At 59.9% G+C, this 21,447-nt stretch overlaps 2 protein-coding genes across 6 annotated transcripts in view; one reads left to right on the top strand and one right to left on the bottom strand.

The window, feature by feature from the left end:
• The first annotated feature begins 184 nt into the window (after positions 1–184).
• On the top strand, positions 185–5,835 carry GALK1 (galactokinase 1). Its single transcript, XM_027052590.2, has 8 exons — positions 185–443; positions 1,345–1,534; positions 1,941–2,060; positions 2,248–2,383; positions 2,508–2,689; positions 5,132–5,282; positions 5,382–5,544; positions 5,637–5,835. Exons 1-8 carry the CDS (start codon positions 207–209, stop codon positions 5,706–5,708), a joined length of 1,251 nt encoding a protein of 416 aa, XP_026908391.1. The 5' UTR covers positions 185–206; the 3' UTR covers positions 5,709–5,835.
• Positions 5,836–5,949: 114 nt separating this feature from the next.
• ITGB4 (integrin subunit beta 4) overlaps positions 5,950–21,447 on the bottom strand; it is a 30,110-nt gene continuing 14,612 nt past the window's right edge. For 2 of the 5 annotated variants that reach the window (XM_027052586.2, XM_053212278.1), the window contains exons 19-41: positions 21,298–21,331; positions 20,929–21,120; positions 20,540–20,643; positions 20,179–20,237; positions 20,021–20,044; positions 19,200–19,348; positions 18,925–19,104; positions 17,982–18,130; positions 15,254–15,458; positions 14,264–14,421; positions 13,690–13,870; positions 13,412–13,549; positions 11,351–11,533; positions 11,128–11,259; positions 9,691–9,909; positions 8,822–9,067; positions 8,524–8,682; positions 7,949–8,098; positions 7,208–7,396; positions 6,968–7,123; positions 6,720–6,884; positions 6,518–6,628; positions 6,136–6,410 (exon numbers count right to left, since the gene is read on the bottom strand). In XM_027052586.2, the coding sequence (XP_026908387.1) occupies positions 6,271–6,410; positions 6,518–6,628; positions 6,720–6,884; positions 6,968–7,123; positions 7,208–7,396; positions 7,949–8,098; positions 8,524–8,682; positions 8,822–9,067; positions 9,691–9,909; positions 11,128–11,259; positions 11,351–11,533; positions 13,412–13,549; positions 13,690–13,870; positions 14,264–14,421; positions 15,254–15,458; positions 17,982–18,130; positions 18,925–19,104; positions 19,200–19,348; positions 20,021–20,044; positions 20,179–20,237; positions 20,540–20,643; positions 20,929–21,120; positions 21,298–21,331 (3,423 nt within the window). In that variant the 3' untranslated portion in view covers positions 6,136–6,270. Of the gene's footprint in view, positions 6,411–6,517; positions 6,629–6,719; positions 6,885–6,967; positions 7,124–7,207; positions 7,397–7,948; positions 8,099–8,523; positions 8,683–8,821; positions 9,068–9,690; positions 9,910–11,127; positions 11,260–11,350; positions 11,534–13,411; positions 13,550–13,689; positions 13,871–14,263; positions 14,422–15,253; positions 15,459–17,981; positions 18,131–18,924; positions 19,105–19,199; positions 19,349–20,020; positions 20,045–20,178; positions 20,238–20,539; positions 20,644–20,928; positions 21,121–21,297; positions 21,332–21,447 lie in introns of all 5 variants that reach the window. The other 3 variants (XM_027052587.2, XM_027052588.2, XM_027052589.2) reach the window with 3 other exon arrangements.

Raw genomic sequence — 21,447 nt, 5'->3', positions numbered from 1 at the left:
CTCGAGTGGGCACCCGCCGGTCTCTTCCAAAGTCCGCCGCCCGCAGCGGTGGGGGTGTGGGGCAGATCCTTCCGCGGTGGGGGTGTAGGGGAGATCCCAACCCCGAGCGCCCAGCAGGTGGCTTGGGCCGCGAGGCGCGCCGGGGCGGGCCCGGCGCGGCGGGGGCGGGAGGAGGCCTGCGGTGGGGGCGGGGGGCGCGTGCAGGAATGCGCGCCGCCCCCGCGCGGCCCCGCCCCGGGCATCCCGCGCCGACCTGGCCTCGCTGCAGGGTGAGCATCATGGCCGCTTGGAGACAGCCCCAGGCCGGGGAGCTGCTGGCCGAGGCCCGTAGAGCGTTCCGGGAGGAGTTCGGGGCCGAGCCCGAGCTGGCGGTGTCGGCGCCGGGCCGCGTCAACCTGATCGGGGAGCACACGGACTACAACCAGGGCCTGGTGCTGCCCATGGTGAGGGGCCGGGCGGGGAGCCTCGAGCCTCCCCAGCGGCAGGGCCGGCCTTAGGCGCGCGGGGAGGTGCCTGGTCCCTGCGTGGATGTTGGGCGGCCGCGCCAAACTTTAGCCATCCTGCCCCGGGTTTGGGGGACGAGCACGTCGGAGAGACCCGGGGACGGGGTATTTCCCACGTTGGAAGGGAGGAAGCGGGGGATCCGCGAGGAAGTAGACTAGGAGGGGGTGTGCCGGCGCCTCTTCGCTCAAGCCCGCCCTCTGTGGACGTGATCCTCCTCATCACGCTGGGAGCCACCTCAACTTGTGCGGCTCCAGTGTGGCTTGCAGAATGGGGGCGCTTCGGGCTTTGGCTTCCGGGGGCCCCAAACGCAGACCTGGGGGAACTAGCCTCAGACCTCCTGGCCCTACCCGTTCGGGAGGAAACTGAGGCCCAGAGAGGGTCAGTGATCTGCTTAAGGTCACACAGCTGGTTCTTGGTGGGGCTGGAGTCAGGCCTCTCAGCTCTTTCCACCTGGTGCGGCTTGGCAAGCGAGCGGGTACAGTGCACCTGAGACCACTCCAAAATGGGAACGCGTCAGTTGGAGCTCCTCTTACTCTCCTTTCCTGCTCCGTGCCCCACAGCTGAGAGCCCATATTCAGGGCAGAGTCCAGGTCTACACTTCTGCAGCACTGGCCCTGCCCCCCCCCCCCCCCCCAAGACCCAAGGGCAGAACCCAAGCCCCCAGGGCCAGCTCAACACTCAGGTTCTTCCCTGAGACACCCCCCCCCCCCAATTCCTTCCTGTTGAGCCTTAAAAGAAATCTGTCTGAAACTTTTTATTTCTCAGAACTTTAGTATCAGAGAAGCCTCATCCATGGGTCGCCTGGCAAAAGCTTTACATACCCCCTGTCTTTCCTGCCAGGCGCTGGAGCTTGTGACTGTGCTGGTGGGCAGCCCCCGGGCAGACGGCCTTGTCTCCCTCCTGACCACCTCCGAAGATGCTGATGAGCCCCGGCGGCTCCAATTTCCACTGCCCACAGCCCAGCGGTCATTGGAGCCCGGGACCCCCCGCTGGGCCAACTATGTCAAGGGAGTGATTCAGCACTACCCAGGTATGGGGATTAGGGTTGAGTCAAGTTCATGCTGGTAGTATAGGAGCACCACCTCTCAGCTGCAAAGCTCCTTAGCTCATCTAATCCACCATGGGGTAACGTATAGGGGAGGGTATCCCTGTTTTACACATGATGAAACTGATACCCTGAGAGGTTCCAGAACTTGTCCTGAGCTGCCCATTTTATGATTAGCGGACCAGGATTCAAACCCTAGCTTGTTGGCCTCCAGACCCCTAAACCAGGAGGAGAGTTGGGAAGACTGTGTCCCAGGAACCTCAGGGTAGGAGGATGGAGACACAGCCCTGGAAGCAGCTATCAGGCATTGCCTCCCTCCATAACAAAATACATGCCCTTCGTGGGCCCATCCTCCCAGATGGCTCATCTTACCATTACCCATTCTTTCCAGCTGCTCCCCTCCCTGGCTTCAGTGCAGTGGTGGTCAGCTCAGTGCCCCTGGGGGGCGGGCTGTCCAGCTCGGCGTCCCTGGAAGTGGCCACATACACTTTCCTGCAGCAGCTCTGCCCAGGTACTTCCTAGACCCCAGCCTTCCTTCCCTGAGGTTTCCTTGTCAGAGATTGTTCCTCGACTGTGGCTTCCAGAGGAGGGTGGGGAATCGCTCTGGAGTGTCCTTGGAGGTCCCACTGCTCCCATTCGCCCACTCCTACGTGCCCCCCTCCTGGGCCCCAACCTCCTCACCTCCCCCTGTGCCGCAGACTCCGGGTCCATAGCTGCCCGGGCTCAGGTGTGTCAGCGGGCCGAACACAGCTTCGCAGGGGTGCCCTGTGGCATCATGGACCAGCTCATCGCACTGCTGGGGCAGAAAGGCCACGCGCTGCTCATTGACTGCAGGTCAGGGGCTCCCCTTGTACCCTCCCACCTCGTCATGAGGAGCTTCTGGGTGGAGCGTGCCCACCACCTGGTGTGGCAAGCAGACACTTGGGCTTGTCATCTCCCCACTCCGACTCCATGCCAGGTCCCTGGAGACAAGCCTGGTGCCGCTGTCAGAACCCAAGCTGGCCGTGCTCATCACCAATTCCAACGTCCGCCACTCGCTGGGCTCCAGCGAGTACCCTCTGAGGCGGCGCCAGTGTGAAGAAGTGGCCCGGGCGCTGGGCAAGGAGAGCCTTCGAGAGGTGCAGCTGGAGGAACTGGAGGGTGAGAGCTGGCTGGGCATCCTGTGGGGCTGCCAGGCCCTTGACGTGGGCTTGACCCTCCTGTCTACCCCCTCCTCTCCGGGGGCCTGTGCTGTGCTCTGCCCACTCCCCCTAAGACTGCAGACCTAGGGCTCCAACCTCGGCAGGGCTGCTGAAATCTTAACATTGTTATTTCTAAGAGGAGGATTACATTTCTGCTGTGGAAAATGTAGGAAAACACACAGAGGAAAACAGTGAGCTAGAGGGCCACCACCCAGGGATAGCCACCGCTAACACCGCCAGTGTTTCTCTACATCTGCGTTTACCAAGTTCAGTATAGGCCATATGGTCACTGGCTTTCTCTTTCATTACATCTTAGAGCCCTTTCCTGTGCCATTAGGGGCACTTCATCAGCAAGGCTTCTAACACTGCAGCATACAGGTGTGTCATAAGTTAATCATTTTCTAATAATCCCGTGATGCGGCGGTGAATGTTTTCGTGCAAGAGAGTCTCTCTCATTATCTTCTTAGGAGTAGATTCTTAGGCGTAAGATCGCAGAGTCAAAAGGTGCAAGTATTTTAAAGGTTCACGATACACGTGGCCAGGAAGATAGGATATGTAATAGTTTGAGGGTCAAATTCCATCTCGCTCCGTCACACCTGTGGGGCAGATAGTCTTATTCCGTTCATCGTTTTGGATGAGGAAGCTACAGTAAGTGGCAGTGCTGAGTGAGACTCAAACCAGGCAGGTAACCCCCCATAGCCCGTACTCTCAGCCACGGGGCCAGGCTGCTGGCTTTGGGAGTTGTGCCCTCTCTGGCAGCGTGCGGGTGCCCATTTGGAGGACACTGGCCGGCCTGGTGGGACCAGCTTGTCCTTCTTGGTGACCTGTCATGTTCACACCTGCCCCACCTGCTCTGTGCAGGTGACCTTATTGGAGGTGTTCACGCTTGAACACTTTGGCCGTCCCTCCTCTCCACCGTATCCCTTCCCACCACTCCTGGGGTGTGTGTGTGGGGGGGGTCTCCCCAACCTTGGAAACAGTGCTGTCCTCCGCCTTCTCCAGAGTCTTGTGCCAGAAGCCCTGTTTTCCCTCCTTCCTCTCCTCTGCCTGGCTCTTCCCGTTTTGCTTGGAAACGTGGTCGGTTTTCTTCCCTTCTAAAATTGAGTCTTTTTCCTGTGCTCATCTTGGAAGAAGACCTAATGCTTTTGGCCCCCATTTTCTCATCTCCACTCATTTCTCCGTCCTCTCGGTCGGCCTGCCCCTTGCTCCTGCCACCGGACACCGCAGTGCTCCCGGGGGGGTTCCCCGCACACACCCACAGCCTGCATTCCCTCCCCCTCAGCGGCCGCCGCTCTCTCAGTCCTGTTGTGTGTGCCTGCCCCAGGCTTTGTCCTCAGTGCACAGCCCCAGCCACCATTGCTCCGCTTAGGACTCAGACAGGAGCTTGTAGCCCCTTGCTTTCCCGCCTGGAGCCCCCCACCCCCCCACCCCGGCCCCATTTCCACCTGCAGTCCTGGAGCCTCCACCTGATTCCCAAGGGAACTCATCATCCTTTGTCCCCCACAGGCTTCTCCTGCTGAGAAGGATTATCTGTGATTTCTTCACCCTTGTCACTTCTGTTTGAAACCTCAGTCCCCTGTGTCCTCACTATCCACCCCCCCACCCCCAGTCTCCAATCTCTGTTCCCTCCATTCCTTCTTCCTCCACATCAGGCCCCTCGTTGGTTTCTGACTGTTTAACAACTGCTATTTGGGTTCCTGGTTCCTGCTTCTCCCAGCTTGGGCCCTCTGCCCTAGGCAGTCACTTTTGTCCACCAGAGCTCAGCTCCAGCCCTTCCCTGCTCCAAAACCTGTGTGGCATCCAGAATGAAGTAGCAGAGTCCCCCGGTACCCTGGGCTGCCACCACCGACTCGGCTTGCTTTCCCCACGTCAGCATTAGCCAGCAGGATAGCCTACTCTTGGTGGGCCCTGTGCCCTGTCTCTTGATCTTTGCCTGGGCTGTACCCCAACTCTGGAGCCCCAGCTCTCAGGGGCTCCACTTCTTCTCCCTCTTGTGCCACTGTGGACTCCTGTGTCCCCCTCACCTTGGAAGCGCCAAGAGTCTGGGGCTTACCCTGTTGTTTATTGAGCACCCACTGTGCACCGGGCACTCTGCTGGCATGTTGCCCAATCAGTGCATAGTGGGGCCCAGAGAGTGACATAGGGGTCCCATCTTATAGTCGAGGAGGAAAGGCTCCAAACTTTAGTCACCAATGCCAGGTTCTGCTTACAGCTCTGCCAGAACCAGGTCTAAGACTGGAGGCTCCTCCCCTCCCCCCTCCCCCCTCCCCCCCCCCCCCCCCCGCCACCTCCACCCCTACCCCTGCCCCCTAGCCTCATCACCCTGGTGCCCCCATCCCTCCATCTGCACGGGCCCAGAGGTGGTGGGGTGGCAGGTCTGCTGACCCCTTTCCCTTCCCAGCTGGCAGAGAGCTGGTGAGCAAGGAGGGTTTCCGGCGGGCACGACATGTCGTGGGTGAGATCCGGCGCACGGCCCAGGCCGCGGCTGCCCTGAGCCGCGGAGACTACAGAGCCTTTGGCCGCCTTATGGTAGAGAGTCACCACTCGCTCAGGTGAGGACTCCTGGGTGCCTGTATCTCCCAGGCACAGGCTGTCCCCAGGGCAGGGTGGGACCAGGCCTAGGCCCGCCCTCTCCTGTATCCTCTCCGCAGGGATGACTATGAGGTGAGCTGCCCCGAGCTCGACCAGCTCGTGGAGGCCGCACTGTCAGCACCTGGGGTTTACGGCAGCCGCATGACTGGTGGTGGCTTCGGTGGCTGCACCGTGACCCTGCTGGAGGCTGCCTCCGTTGCCCAGGCCATGCAGCACATACAGGTGGGTGGGTGCCGGTGCCTGCGGGTGGGAGGGATGGAGAAAGGGCTTCCCAGGGCCCTGCCACGCTTAGACCCCACCTGCCTCTCCCCTAGGAGCAGTACAGCGGCACCGCCACCTTCTACCTCTCTCAGGCAGCCGACGGTGCCAAGGTGCTGCACTGGTGAGGCACTCCCCGGGACAGCACCCGGGCATGGGGCCTGCCAGGCAGCACGTCACGAAGCTCCAGGCCTCTGGCGCCTCTTGCCCTCTGCATCTGGGTGCTCAATAAACTTGTGCCTCCCACCACGATAACCCGCCTGCCTCTAGAGGTGGGTGTGTGCTTGGGGATCAGAGAAGCGTGTGTCAGAACCGCTCGCCTGCTCTGTGCTGGCACTCCCTGGAAGAACAGACAGGGCAGAGCCAAGCGGTAGCAAAATCTTTTATTAAGTGCAGAGCAAAGCTGGGTCCTTGTCATGCTGGTCCCAGCTCTTTGGTTACGCACAAACGGGCTTGGGCCTGGGGTAAGGGAGTAGTGGCCAGAAGGGCCATCTGGGACCTCTGCTCCCTTCACGCCTCCCAGAGGACACCTACCCTCTGCTCCGTAGCCAGACGTGCTGGCCCTGTGATCAGCATGGGGGTGTGCTGGGCTGCGAGGGGTCTGAGGATGGAGTAGCTGAGGCAGAGCCAGGAGGAGGAGGCAGGGTGGGGGCCCAGGTTCCAGGACACTGCCGGGTAGGGGTGGGGGGCTCAGGTCTGGAAGAACTGTTGGTCCACCTGGGTACTGAGGGTTCCACTGGTGGTCAGTGTCCGGCTCACAAACTCCTGGGTCACATGGCGGGTGAGGGAGCCACCTGCTTCTAGGCGTTGGGACCCCAGGGTCAGTCCATCTGCAGGGGAAAAAGCACTGAAGGACCCTGCCTGGGTCCCTGTCTGTCCTGCTCTGTTAGCGCTGTGCTCCCCCACGAGAACTAGGATCCCCTGCCCAGCGACTCACCCAGGAAGAAAGGCTCGGTTGTGCTGGTGTGGGTGGTGGTGATGCTGCTGTACTCGCCTGGCAGCTGGTGCTGGAAGAGCCCGGGGTGGCTGCCCAGTTGAGGGAAAGGGCCTGGCATGGGCAGATGAGCGCCAGTCAGGGATGGTGCCAGGAGATGTGGCCAGAGAAGGGGTAGGGGTGAAGAATGGGCAAGCCACCTCACCTCCGTCCTGGGACTCGATGGTGATGATACCCTCACGCTCCGGCCCATAGCCTTGGGTGGTCTTGGCCTGCACCTTGAACTTGTAGGGCACGTTCTCACTGAGGCCTGGCACTGTCAGCCGGCTCTCAGGGCTGTCGCCATCCACCAGGAACGTGGTGGCTGGCTCTGAGCAGGGAAGATGCCTTTAGCCTCTGTGGCTCCCTCTCCACCCCTCCCCTGGCCACCCCTGAGGTGGGGACGGGCAGCACCTCCTCCATGGGCCATCTCACAGGTCACCAGGTAGCCGAGGATATCCCCATCGGGCCTGCGTGGCCGTTCCCAGCTCAACTGCAGCGAGTCTGGGCTCAGGGCAGTAAACACCAGCGGGCCCGGGGCACTGGGTGTGCTCAAAGTGAAGGTGGAGCCTGGGGGCAGCAGAGCAAGACTGTCAGCGTGTGGGTGGCTAGGGGACGTCATGGGGGCAGCCACGGGGTGGGGAGTCAACTCACCTGGCAGGGGGCAGAGTGGGCTCTGGGGGTGCACCTGCGACTCAATGGTGATGACACCCTCACGCTCTGGGCCCCAGCCTTCCTGACTCTGGGCCCGCACACGGAACACATAGGAATGGTTGGGCAGAAGGTCTTCCACCACCACCGAAGTCTGGCTGGGGCTAGGGATGTTGAGCCGATGCAGCTCCCCTGGGGAGGGCAGACCGGGGGTCAGTGTTACTCCTACCCCTGGCCTGATCCCACCCCTGCCCTAGGCTGCCACTGATCATCCCACCCAGGATTCGCTGCGGTTTGGGTACAGGTGGGGATCAGCCTGGTATGGTGTGGCTGGTAGTTTAGGTGGTATGCTACACGAGGGATGAGTGGAGCCTAAAATCCCACCTATGTTCTGCTTGTTTGCGGGCCCAGGTCATTGCTGCTGCGAGTTTGCCTTCCCAGGGAAGCACCACTTCCCGGTTCCCACAAAAGCATCTCGCAGGCCAGCGGAGGCCCTGGGTCTGTCCCTAGGTCAGTGAAGCCTTGTTACGCAACGCCTCGCAGAGGGAATGACCTGGAGAGAGGGCCAGGAAGCTGGATAACTCAGAGGAGAGGAGGCAGTGACGGGCAGCGAGGAGCATGCAAGTGAGGCCCTCTCAGAACATCTGGTGGGGATCATCAGTGTTGAAGGGACTTGGGTGGGTTCCTGTGCAGCTGGGTGCCCGAGCCTTGCAAGCCCCCAGCCTGCCGGCAGCTGTGCCTCACCCCCGTTCAGCAGCTGGTACTCCACACTGTAGCCCTGTAGCGCCTGCTCACACTGTGGCTCCTGCCAGCTCACTTTCAGAGACGTGGGGCCCAGAGCCGAGAACACCAGGCGGGTGGGTGTGTTGGGCACACCTGCAGCCAAGCGGGAGCCTGAAGACGGGAGGCCACAGTCAGTTTCTGGCAGGGGGGGTCTCTGGGCAGGAGCCCTCCCTCTGACCTCCCGCGGCTGTCTCATCTCTGCTGGCCGCTGGCCTCGCGGCTCACTCAGCCTGCAACACCCTGTCCGGGCCACCCAGCACCTCCCTGGACAACTCAGAGTGGCTGCGGGCCCTGCCTGTGTCTAGAGAGGATGAGCACCAGAAGTTGGCCGCCCCCTACCCCTCAGCTGGTCTGGCCCCCCCTCTTCCCCCAGCCCATCACCCCCGGAAGGGCAGAGGCTATATTAGGCATCAGCATTGATGGAGATGAAAAATGGAGGGTGAAGTGCTGGGTTTGGGCAGTGGCTGCGATGAACAGATGGGTGACAGATGGAGCGGGACAGCTGTGGAGACGCGAGATGGCCACCCCTGTACTACCTGGGCCCCGAAAGGGCGCCGCTGGCTGCCCAGCCAGGATTATAGTGTCTCGGGAGTCCCCAGAGGGAGGGAACCCTTTCATCTGAGCCCGACTCAGGGACCCGAGGGCCCAGGACAGCGGAAGCCTGCTCCTCCCCTCTTCCCAGATGGGAGGGAGGCCTAGGGCAGGACAAAACAAGAGTGAGGGCAGGAAGTGTGCGTGTTGGAGGATGGGAAGCGGGGCCAGTAACCCCAGCCTCCTGGAGCTGGAAGAGAGGCAGGGTCAGTGGGAGAGGCAGGGCTGGGAGCGGACACTCACTGTGGGAGGACACGGAGGTGAGGGTGGAGTAGTCCCTGGGCAGCGTGGCAGAGTGGGAGTGGGAGTGTTCCGTGCGGGTCAGCGAGTGGTAGTCCCGCGTGAGGGTGGAAGATGTGCTCAGCACCCGGTGGGGCAGGTGTGGGCTCAGGTGGGTGCCGTAAGCGGTGTTGGCCACGGTCATCCTGTTCAGAGAGTTGGAGCTGCCTGGGAAGACTACGTCCATCCGCCCGTTCACCACCAGGTGCTCTGTGGGAGGAGAGCAGGGTCACTTGGACAGGCCTGCGCCAGACCCAGACGCAGGCTGTGGCCCTGGGAATTCCTAGGATTACCTACCCTCTGAGGGGAGGGGGTGGGGGGCGCTTGGCATAAAGAAAACCAGCCTCTCTTGGCCCACCAGGGAAAGAAGCTCAGTGTTCCTGGCAGAGTCCAAGGGGCCACACAGGCTTCTGCAGCCCATGCCTGTCAGTCCTGCAGAATGCCAGTGTGGACCGTGTGAGCACCGCTGACCCCAGCTGGGAGACCTACTGCCCTTGCCGTCAGCCCTGCCTGGGGGAGAGCCCAGATGCCTGCCCTCGTGTCCCTTGAGACCTCTGGGGAGGTCTCCTTGGGTACTAGCGCCTGCCCCTGGGCACGACGAACTTCTGAAGTTGCATGCTCCTGCGGGCAGTCCTGCTTTGAGGAGATCACGAATGCCTGCCCCGGGGGTCTCTCGGCTCTGGGGGTCCGCCTCCGCGCCGTAGCACCTCCCCAGGTTGGGCAGGGGGCCATTAGTGGGCAGCCTGACCACAGGGGGCTCACGCTGGACGCAGGCGGCAAACGAGCGCGCCTGGCTGGGTGCGGGGTCGGGGCGCGCCGGGCAAGCCCGTCACCTCCGGGGGGCCTGGGTGTGGCGCCGCGGGCTAGGCCAACACCCTCCCCGCCCGCGCCCCCGTCCGCGCTGTCTTCCGGGGGGCCGCGGGGCGGCTCGCCGTCGGAGGAGCGCCCGCTGCTGGCCGACAGGCGCGGGATGAGCTCCGGGGGCAGCCGCCACGTGACGCGCCGCAGGTCCAGCTCCTCCCCCAGCAGGGGCTCGAACTTCCAGCTGCCGCCTTGGGAACAACGAAGGGCCGCGTTGGCACCGCCGGCGGGCGCGGGCGGCTCCGGGAGGGGGCGCGGCGGGGCGGAGGCCAGCGACGTGAGCCCGTCCTCGGCTCTCCGGAATCCAGGTGTGTCGGGGCGGGGCGGGGGGGGGGGGTGAGGTTGGTCGCGGAGCAGGCGACAGGCGGGCCCCTCGGCCCGCACGACGGAAGAGGAGGCCTTCCGTGTGCGCCAGAGCTGGCAGGGCTGCAGCTGGGGAGGACAGGCCCCAGGGGTAGCCCTGGCTCTGGCACCAGATGTGAGGCCTCTTGGTCTGAGCCTCAGTTTCCCATCTGTACACTGGAGAGAGTAATCTCTCCCCTGCCTGCCTCCCAGGGACAATTCCAGAAGCCACAGAGCGCGTCACAAGATAGTGTTAACAGCTGAGCTTTCTCTCATACCCTCAAAACCCCCGCGACCCTTGGGCTGGGGTTCCTGAAGTCCAAGCTCAGCTCTGTCAGGGCACGTAGGTGTTCACAGGGGGCCTGAGGCTTAGGCAAGGGTGGAAGAAAGTAGAAATCCAGAGAACCTTCACTCGTGGCATTGTATGACTGGCATCCTACTTTACAGATCAGAAAACTGAGGCACAGAGAGGGCGAGCGGTTCATCTGATGTCCCACAGCAGAGCCAAAGCTGAAACTGAGAACCAGGGAGTCCAGCCAAGGACCCTTTGTACCACACTGCAGGGAATCAGGAGGGAAGAGGAGCACTGGACCAGTGGACAGGACAGGGGACACTGCCTCCCTGACCCTGGGCAGGTGGCTGCTCTGAGCTTCTGGGTCATGCCTGCCTCCTCCCACCTTGTCCCTGGGAGGTGGCCTGAATGTCCTGACTCCATGGCACAGCTGGTGAGCCTTCCAGAAGCAAGGCTGTGTTTCCACACTGGTCCCATGTGCATGAACCTACATGACTCTGTGTGCATCTGCTCCCAAGCAAGTCTCTGCCTGTGCTTATACACAGATGTGCACACGACTGCATGTGGGCCACGTTGGCTTTGTCCCCTCTGTACCCAGTGCCAGTATGATGCCTGCCAGATGGTCGGCTCTGCAGATATCCACCTGGAGCTGAGAGGGACTTCTGGTCTTGACCTCTAGGCCCAGTGGTCATCGGCCCCTTTGCTTTCTCTGGACACCAGTGACAGCCCCACCTCCTACCCAGGACTTCCTCTCATGGATCCCAGGCCCACTCACCGGTGTCGTCGGAGACGCTAGGCCTCTGGCTGCCAGCCGGGGAGCGCAGTACTTCGTCGCTGTACATGAGGAAGCTCTCGTAGTCTTCCCCGCACTGGGCGTCCACGATGGGGATGTCCGGGATGATGGGGACTGCAGGGGTGGGAGAGGTGAGCCAGGGACCCAGCCCCCCTGTCCTCCCCTCTCCACCCTGTGCCCTGCCCCACCCCCACCCCCCACTCACTGGACATGGGCCGCTTGGGCTGGGTGGCCAGGTTGATGATGGCCTCCCGCTCGGGCCCCCAGCCTGCCCCGTTGCGCGCCTTCACTGTGTAGCGGTATGGCTGGGACTCCCGCAGGTTCTCAATGAGCAGCATCCGCCTCTTAGGAGTGTCCACCAACACCTTCTTCATGGGCCCGATGGGTCCTGGGGCAGGGAGAGTGCCTCAGAGGTGTCCTTCTACGTTCCTGCCTGGCCCAGCCCCGCCTCTGATGTAACAGCACCGCTGCGTGGTCTCTGAATTGCACGGAGAGGGCGCAGGGGACAAGGCAGAGAGCAAGCAGCTATTGGAACTCCTGTGTCGTGCCGCGCCCTGAGAACCTGGGTGTGCCTCATTTAAGGAAGGGTCACCAACTCTCCGAAGGGCTGGCTCATCCTTAAGTGGCAAAGCCAGGACTAGACTCAAGGTGGCCCCACTGTGACCTCTACGGATTGGTAAACGGTCCTGTGTCCAGAGCGCCTCCACCTGAGGCACACTCCGGCAGTGAGGGCGCCTCTGTCTCATTGTCCACACGACCAGACCCCAAGTGCTCTGTTGAAGAAGTGAAAGTGGAGATATCCAGACACCCACCCCAGCTGCCCTGTGGTCACCGGAGCAAGGACTGGAATAGAGGGGTGGGCTCAGGGAAGCTGCACCTCCGGGCAGGCTGAGGCTTCGGAGAGCGAAGGGGTGGGGAGAAGGGTGGAGAAGAGGGCCAGCAGTGACAGGTGAGCAGAGAGCAGAGGCCAGGCAGCTCTCCTCCACTCACACCTAGAAGGGCAGACATGCAGCCCTGGGAGAAAGGAGAAAGTGACCCTTGTTGCTCTGAGCAAGTGACGGCACCTGGGCCCAGCCAGACACAGCAAGAAGTGCCCTGCCATGCTAGAAGGCTTCTGGGAAACCAGAGATGGCCCAGAAGGACGGAGGCCAGAAAAGGTCCCAGTTTCCAAAGAGGTCCAAAGGAGGGTTCTGGAAAGTGCTACCAGATAAGCTTGATGTCTACCCCCAGCCAACCACTGTGCTTAAAAAGAATTGATTGGTGGAGGCCCATCAGCCTGGGGGAGGTCTCTAGCTGCCAAGGTGGGCACTGTTCTCCACCCACCCCTCACATCTCTTTCAGCTAGTGGGAACACCCACCAAAGTGCTGATGCCCTCAGCCAGGAGGCCCATCCAGCACATTCCAGGACACAGCTGAGACCTCAGCAGAGTGAAGCCATGCCCGAAATCATCAGGGATGAACTTTGGACAGGGTACGTATCATTCCTGGGATGAAAGGCGGGATCAGAGGACACTTCCTAACAGTGGTCCATGGGCAGACTAGGTGTTATAAACCTGGAACAGGCCAAAGGTGTGATGTAGCTGCTGAGGTTGCATGTGGTCTGCTTGGCTGGTAAAGAGCCACGAGCCTGATGTCTAGAATAATCTTGGGGCCCTCTGCCCTTTTGGGCCGTCCCCGAAGCGCTGCGCCTGACCCACGTTAAGGTCCATGGGTCATATGGGGTGGTGAGCCCTGCAACCCTGGGACGGAGCAAGCAGAAGTGAGGGCACAAGGAGGAGGTCCCTGCACCAGGTGGCAGGTGGAACCGATTTCCCTCACTTCCTCATCTTGGCCATTGGCAAGGGGTGCCCACCCTTCCCTCCCTTCCAGGACTGGGAAGAAATAACAGTGCTGCCACGCACTCCGGCCTTGGGCTGTTATTTGAGATGTACTTAAAAAAAAAAAATGGTTTCTCTGAAATTCAGGGCATCCCCTATTTGCTAATCCTACCAACTCTACTTTGGCCCTACAAGAGCCACGTGAGAGTGAGCCGTGCGGGTTTGCTGTATGGGAAGCCTTCTCATGCCTTCTATCCCCACCTGCCCTGTGAGCTTCTGGGCTTGGTCTCGGGATGCAACCAGCCCCAACCTGACCACAAACCTGATGATGCCTCGGGCAACCAGACCTATGGGACACATCCACCAACCGGGACGATGTGACCTTCCTCCTGCGCTTTGCTCCCTCCCCTTCCTGCTGTCCTAGGGGCAGGAGGGGCCCACGTCCTTACGGTTGTCCTCGTTGACCAAGCCGTAGCAGACCTCGTAGGCCGTGATCTCTCCGTTGGTCTCAGCTGGCTCAGCCCAGCTCAGCTGGGTCACCGTGGAGGAGACGACATTGAAGGCCAGACGCCCCGGCTCACTGGGTACTAGGGAAGGAGGGGGGGCAGTGTAGGAAGAAAGCTGTCAGCAGCAGCAGGTGGAGGGCAGGGTTCTGGGAGTAGAGCGGGCAGAGCTGGGCACGGGGGCATCAGGGTGGTTCCGGGACCGATGTGTGGTGAGGCCTCACCTTCCTGTTGGGTGCGGCAGGACACCAGGGAGCTGTAGGGACCCTCGCCCTGTGCCCCGTAGGCGCACACCTTCATCTCATAGTCGCAGTATGGGTACAGGTTCGTGAGCTCCACCGAGGGCACCTTGCTGTCGAGCAGGTGGGCCTCGGATTCCGAGTCACCCTGGATCCAGTACTTCACCTGCTCCCAGGGGAGGAACTGGTCAGCGGGAGGCGTCAAGCGCCAGAGCTGCTCGTTGACCTCCTGCCCTTATTGTCCCCTTTGCACCGATGAGACACGGAGGGGTTGGTGACCTGCCAGGTTCACACGGCAGGGCTGGGGCAGAACTCGGGTGTCTTCTGGGTGGGGGGAGGGGCCGCATTCCAGGAAGGAGGGCAAATGTCTGAAAACTTCAGGGACGGGCCTTCGCTCTTCCCCAGGCAGATGGGGGTTCCCCCTGTCCACTTGTGCTTGGCTCCCCAGGGCCAAGCGTGCCCTCTCTGCCCTCTCGGGGGCTCTTTGGCTTCAGGTGGCCCGTCTCCCCAGTGGGTACCAGCCCTCCGCGTCCACCTCCCTCCTTGCCTCCCACCTTACCCTGTACCCTGTTGGCTTGCCCGGAGGGGGCAGCCAGTTGAAGTGGATCTTTCGGGACCCGGCGGCCTTGGCATTGGGGTTCTGTGGGGCACCCAGGTCACCAGGGTGAGGTGGAAATGATGACAGCGTCGGGCTTGTGAAGTTCCGGTCCAGTTCATCTGCAGTGGGCCGAGTCAGCGCGGGTCAGACAGCTCAGACACCCCCTCTTTGAGTGAAGCAGGAATCCACCCTCACCACCAGGGGGCTCCAGAGACTCAGTTACCAACTCTTCCCTGCCTCAGCTGACCACTGACAACTGACAGCACTCAGCACCCAGGACTCTGGGGGGGCTGGTGCCCCCACTGGTGCTACAGAGGGCATCCTGCCCTCCTGGTGGAGGACCCGGAGGCAGGGAGTGTCTGGAGGAATGAGAAGGAGGAGGGAGATCGTCTGCCCTTCTTTCTCCCTTGGCAGCCAAAGGAATGTTCCATGTCAGAACGTTTGTTTCTATGCCCCCCTCCCCAGCGTGCTCCCCACTCTACTCTGAGAATCCCCCCTCCTCTCCTATCTTCCAGGCAAGGCTTCTCTGGGGTGGGCTCATAGACACCACCATACTGGAGGTTAAGGACCCGTAAGAACTGTTTCGCCCCTCTGGGAAACACCTGCATTTTAGTTGGAACCGAAGCTGAAATCAAAGGGCTAAGACCTAACGGTGGGGTTCATGGCGCCGCCAGCAGGCTGGGTAGCCACAGCGTGACTCCACCCTCTTTGGCTGAGAGCAGGATTGCTGGATAAAATGCAGGACCCCTAGTTAAGCCAGAATTTAAGATGAATAACAAATAGGATAAGTATATCCCACTGAGGTGTGGGACATATTTACACAAAACTTGTTCTTCGTTTACCTGAAATCCAAATTTAACAGGGAATCCTATATTTTATTTGCCCATACTGCAGCCTTAGTGGAGAGGCCCCCAGCCCTCCCTCCCCACCTGCTGAAGGGGCTCTGCCCACCTCGGTCTCCAATGACGACGGTGGCTGAGTGGGGCTGGCCCAGGCGGGCCCCAAACTTGGGGCTGCTGAGTTGAATGTGGAAGCGGCGGGTCTGGCGGCCCCGCAGGAGGGAGTCTATCTCCCGCGGCTCCAGGAGCTTCACCTGCAGCTCCTTCCAGGTCTCCCCAGGTTGGAATAGCAGATCCCCCTCTGCAGGGATGTAGTCCTGGGAGGGAGAAGGGGTCAGGGTCAGACCAGGCCTGGAGGATGAATCATGCCACTCCACCCCAACCTCCTGGATACGGCAGAGAGACCATCCCACCTGCACATGAAATGGCTCCTGTTTCCGTAGCACCTCCCGTGCATCAAGCACTTTGCACTTACTAGCTCATTTGACCCTCACAGCAATGTGAGGTGGAGCTATTACTGTCCCCATTTTACAGATGAGGAACTGAGGCACACGGAAGGGTGGAGAAACTTGCCCAAATTCACACAGGCAGTTGTGATAGAGCTGAGGTTTGAACCAAGGCCCAGAGATGGGGATGTATAAAGATCCAGAAGAGTCTCACACAAGCAGACCCCATCCAGGGAGGGAAGAACCGTGCCCCACACTGTGGCTCTGAAGTCTGGGATCCGACCAGGCCCCAGGCCCTGCCTCCTAGGGAGGGTGCCCCCATCAGCTCCAGTTTTCTTCCTTCAGTGCCCCAGGGCTCTCCCGAGCAACCCGGGGAAGTATGTCCGTGTCAACATACATGTATCCTGCTCACATGAGACCACTAGGTGGCGATGCACACTAACATTTCAAGTTCAGGCCCAGCAGGGGGCAAATTCAACAGTTTAGAAACCCAGGAAGAGACACTGCAGTCAGTGTAAGACAAGCAGGAGTTACCCACTAGACGACTGAGGCTGAGCTGGGGGGGGGGGGGGGGGGGGGGAACTCTTCCAAAAGTCAAAGTCACAAAAGGCAAAGCCAGGGAGTTGTCCTAGATAAAAGGACACCTAAGGCACACAACAAAATGCAATGCCAGATCCGGGATTGGTTCTTGGACTGGAGCAAAAGAACCAAAAAAACAAAAAACAAAAAAACCGCTATAAAGGACATTATTGGGGCATGTGAACATGGGGAGATCTGAATATGAACCAATTATTAGGTAATTCTTTTTAGAATTTATTTCAAGACAGAGAGAGAGTTCACCCATATAGGGGAGAGGCAGAGAGAGAGGGAGAGAGAGAATCCCAAATAGGCTCTGTGCTGTCAGTGTGGAGCCTGATGCGAAGCTTGAACTTATGAACCGTGAGATCATGACCTGAGCCGAAATCAAGAGTTGGATGCTTAATTAATCGACTGAGCCACCGAGGTGCCCCTATAATGTGAGGTTTCTTAAGGTTGGTAATGATGTTGTAGTTGTGTAGAATAACCTTGTTCTCAGCAGGTGCCGCCAGAAGCTTTAGGGTCTATGTGATGTCTATAACTTCCTTTGTTGAGCAAACACAGTGAAATGAAACACAACTGTCTCTCCCCCTGTCTTTCTACAGTTCTAGAAAAGAGATACAGATACGCATATATATCTTTAGATAGATGCATCTATTCTTATATCTATATAGAAGGAGAACAAGAAAACTATTATTAATTGGTGACTCTATGTAAAGGGTAAATGGGTGCTGGGGCACCTGGGTGGCTCAGTCGGTTAAGCCTCTGACTTCAGCTCAGGTCATCATCTCACAGTTTGGGAGTTCGAGCCCCGCGTCGGGCTCTGTGCTGACAGCTCAGAGCCCGGAGCCTGCTTCGGATTCTGTGTCTCCCTCTCTCTCTCCCCCTCCCCTGCTCGCACTCTGTCTCTCTCTCTCTCTCTCTCAAAAATAAATAAACATTGAAAAAATTATTTAAGGGTAAAGGGGTGTTAATGGCATTAGTCTTTTCATTTTCCTGTAGGCTTGAAGTTTTTCAAAATAAAAAGTTGGGAAATAATAAAAATGTTTTAAAAAATACTTAAACACCAAAATGCCTTTATAAAAGCATGACAGGGTAGCTGGAATCCCTTATATAATACGGTGTGTTCAGTGAGATTTATGGACATACAAATTCTTCTTTGGAACTTTTATCGGGGGCCCCGGAGCAGTAATGAGAACTGTTCCTTCCAATAAAAGGAAGGGAAGAACACGCCGTGGCCAGGCTGCCGGCATTCGCCAAACTGGCCTGTGGGCCCAGTGAGACTCGATCGTATTACTCCGGCTGAATTGCTGATATGAATGTTTTTAGTTTGTAAATGTTGATAAATTCAGAAGCACATCCAACACCTGGACGTGGCTCTTCCCTGAGACTGGGGTCCAGTGATGAAGGGGATGTGGGCTCACAGGCATGGCAGGGGGCCAAACTGTGACAGCCTTTCTCGAGAGTCTGCCCAGGGACATGAGGCCTATGCTCCCACCTCAAGAAGCCCAAAGCCCCTGGACGTGGGCAGACGGAATCCATCTCACTACGTAGGGTTTGGCTGCCCTGGTAGATACTGTGTTGTTGGCAGGGAGATATGAATGATCCGGACATGTCCCTGGTAGTGATGAGGCCTCACCTAGGGCACCACCGGCACTTTTGGTGAGACACATCTATTATGAGTGGCAGGAGCAGGCAGACATGTCCTTGGGAGGCTGGCCAGGGGCGCCACCAGCATCCCAGCGACTCCGGCAGCTGCCGTGTCCCGCTCTCGCTGGGCCCCTGGGAGATGCCTTTGACCTCATGGCAGAGCCTTACCCGGTTGCCCTGTGCGGTGTTATCCTGTGTGCGGTAGGAGACTTGGGACTTGCCGTTGCCCAGGATGCGCCGGACGACGGGAATGCGGGCCACTTGCTCTCCGCCGCTGACCAAGTACTCAGGCTTCTCAAATGACACTATCCCGCTGGCTGCAAGGACCCAGGCACCAGTCAGGGCGGCCGGCCCTCAGTCCTTTCGCAATACGCACCCTCTTTCTGGGCCCACCCCTGCCTCCAGGAGTCTGCCTGTCGTTCCTCACCCCACTCGAGGGAGGGGATGGAAAATTCTTCCAGAAAAGGTGGAGGGGCTGGCACAGTGTCCAGCTGACATCCTGGAAGAGTCAGGGCAGAGAAAGGAGGCCAGGTAGGGCCAGAACCAGAGATGGGGGCTTGAGACTGGGCTGGGACAGAGCAGGACAAAGGCCTGTGGTGCAGGGGCAGGTGGGGAGGAGAGCTCGGGGACCACAACAGACCCTCTGGATGCAGAAAGGATGCTTATCAACAACTCGGGGGTCCCCAGGAGGGAAGGCAACTTGGGCGTCAGTGGTGCGATGCCTTGCTTCCCCTCTAAATAGGCTCGGGTGAAATGAACTCCCAATGCCCTTCCTGCTCTGATGTCCTGGCATCCCGGGGAGGTCCATTCAATCTCCTACGTTCAAAGGCCACAGGGGCAAGAAGGGGAGGGATGGGGGACAATTTCAGGAGGACACGGCACCCTATAATTACAGCAGAAGCTCCCACATTGAGTGCTTACCACCAGGCACTGTGCAACGATGCGTAGCCACATACCCCTCTTGAGAGCCAGACGCCCATTTTACAGATGGAGAAACCAAGGCTCAGAGAGGTTAAGTGACTTGCCTAGGCCACACGGCCAGGCCCCATCTGCCCTCAGATGTTAGGAGGAGCCCCCTTTATGCCCCCCTGCTCCCGCTGCCCTGACCCACCTTGCTCCTTGATGATGGTGATGTTTACCAGGCGGCGACCGAGGGTGGCAGTGCCCATGGGCACATCGATGGCTTCCACCAGCAGCTGCTTCTCATCATCGTCCTCAGGCCGGATGAAGAGGGGCACCCGCACGTCCACCAGCTCCACGCCCTCCTGGAACTCCACCATCCCCCGGGCATCTGGGTGGGAGTTGGGGGGGCAGGCAGACGTGGCTCAGGCGGCTGCCCAGGGGTGGGGGGCATAAGGAAGTGGCACGGGGAGCCTGCCCACCTACCTTGGTCTGCAGTGAGGGTGTAGTAGCCGGGGGCCACCTTGAGCTCATGGAAGGCCCCCTGTTCCACCTGCTTCTCCGTCAGCTTCAGCAGGGCCTGCTTGGCCGCGCGAGGCGCCATCAACACCGTATCCACAATGGTGTGGTCCTGCCTGGGGTGGGGGGTGGGTAGGTGGGGATGTGTCAGGCTGGCCACGGATGCTGGCACTTGCCCCCCCCCAGCCCCCACCCTCCTGCCTGTCCTCTCCCCATTAAGGGACAAGACGCCTGGCAGCAAAAAGTGCCACCATGAAGTAGCCCCAGTGTTACAGGCCGTTCGTGTGTGTTATAGAGAAAAAGAGATCTGTGATCAACTCCATTTGAGAAATAGACTTCTTCTCTGCGGGCCTTCTCAGAGCCTTTGAGGGAGTTGGATGCATAGTGAAACTGTAAGACGGGCGTGGGGAACGAAGTCAGTGCTTCTCAAATGGATTTGATCACAGAACCATTACTTCACAGAGCATCTGGCACGCTGCCCGCCCCCCCCACCTCACCTTGAGTCTCAGCCAAGCCACTGTGCCTCCTTGAGCCTCGGGGTCCTCATGCATGAAATGGGGCTACCCTGCCCACCTCATCTATGAAATGGGGCCCCTCCCTAAACCTTCCCAGCCACACCTCTTCAGGTGGGATTCCAGCAATAGATGCCGTACAAAAAAGATGCTAAGGGTAAGGGTGCTGAGGTCAAACTGCCTGGGTTCAAATCCTGGCTCTGTCTCTTAGTAACTAGGTAATCTTGGGCAAGATACTTGACCTAGGGCTGCCCCACCCGTGTGCCTTCAACTCACTTTTTCCCGGCGTTGGGCTGCTGCCTGTGGGGGGACAAAGAAGGGAGCATGAGCCACACAGTCTCTGGGTAGAAGCACGGACCTGCTTGTGGGGGGTGCCCCCTAGAGTGGGGAGTGGGCGCAGCTCCCGCCCCCGCCCCCGGGCACCCAGGACCCACCGGAATTTAGTCTGCTGGAGCTTGTGTGCACCTGTGATCTGTCTGTACACCTCATTCAGCTGCCAGGCAAGGAAAGGCATGAGGCTGGCACCCTGGGTAAGCCTCTCTACCCAGAGCCACCCAGACCCAGAGGATATGGTTGGCTGGGACATGCACATGGCCATCCATGTGCATTGCCTTGTGCCCTTCTGGAAACATTCACAGGACGACCCCACACCAGGCACATGTCCAAGGAAGCCCCTCTTTCCTACTCGGAAAAATCCAGGTTCCGCAGCTGCTTTCTCCTTGCTCTCCCCCTACCTGGATCACACCCATGCCCAGGGATGCCAGGGGCCCCAGGGTCAGCTTCTTTGGCCCTTACATTCTCCTCCACCTCCTGGCGCAGCTGGTCACACTCTCGAGTGTCAGGCTTCAGCAGGTTCTCAGTGCAAAGGCGGGCGAGGCGCAGGGACAGCCCATAGGGCACTAGGGGCAGGCAGGGATGGGGGTCATCAGCCTCCGGCACACCAGGCACTCTAGAAGCCCCCTCCAAGACCCATGCTAGATGGTGGCAGGGGCGGGGCAACTTGCTGGCCGAGACCCTGAGGCCTGTAGCACCATCAGGAAGGGCAGAAGGTGGCCAAGCCTGTGTCTGCCCCCAACGCCCAGAGAAAACGGGAATGGTGTGATTTGAACCCAGGACCAGCGGTGAATGTGCCCCAGGCCCCATGGGCGCTCCCAAGAGCCACCGTGCCAAGCCCCAGTCCTCACCCAGCTCCATGGGGTTGGTGCTGGAGGCATGGGTGGCAAAGCCAGGCCGCTGCACGTTGTTGGTGATCTTCCATCGGACCATGTCACGTCCCTTGAGGTTCCCGCTGCGTAGCATGGGCGTGTCCAGGTGGTCTGAGGCCATGAGGTTCTCCCGCAACATGTAGTGGTCTTCCTTGAAGCCCACCATGTGCCCTGCGTGACAGGGTCCTCAGCATGGGGCCCCACCCTGGGCCCTCCCAGCCACACCCCCTCAGGATGGGACCCTAGGCCTCCTGCCTCCGTTCCACACACACCCCTACTTCTCTTCCACCCTATCTGGGGGAATGAGCGGTCAGAGCCGTTGCCACCCCGCACATGCTGGGCCCGTACCTCGGTTGCAACACGGGAGAAGGGCCAGGCAAGCCTAGGAGATAAGGTGGGCGGGGATGAGGGCTGGGACAACAGCCCCAGCCCAGGCAAGCCCCTCCGGCCACCTGCCACCCGCCCCCTGCCCCCCTCCCCCCCCCCACGCCAATGGTC

This window comes from Acinonyx jubatus, chromosome E1, assembly GCF_027475565.1.
Source record: "Acinonyx jubatus isolate Ajub_Pintada_27869175 chromosome E1, VMU_Ajub_asm_v1.0, whole genome shotgun sequence".
NCBI lineage: Eukaryota > Metazoa > Chordata > Mammalia > Carnivora > Felidae > Acinonyx > Acinonyx jubatus.
The sequence above is the reverse complement of the archived record's forward strand: the minus strand, read 5'-3'. Positions and strand labels throughout refer to the sequence as shown.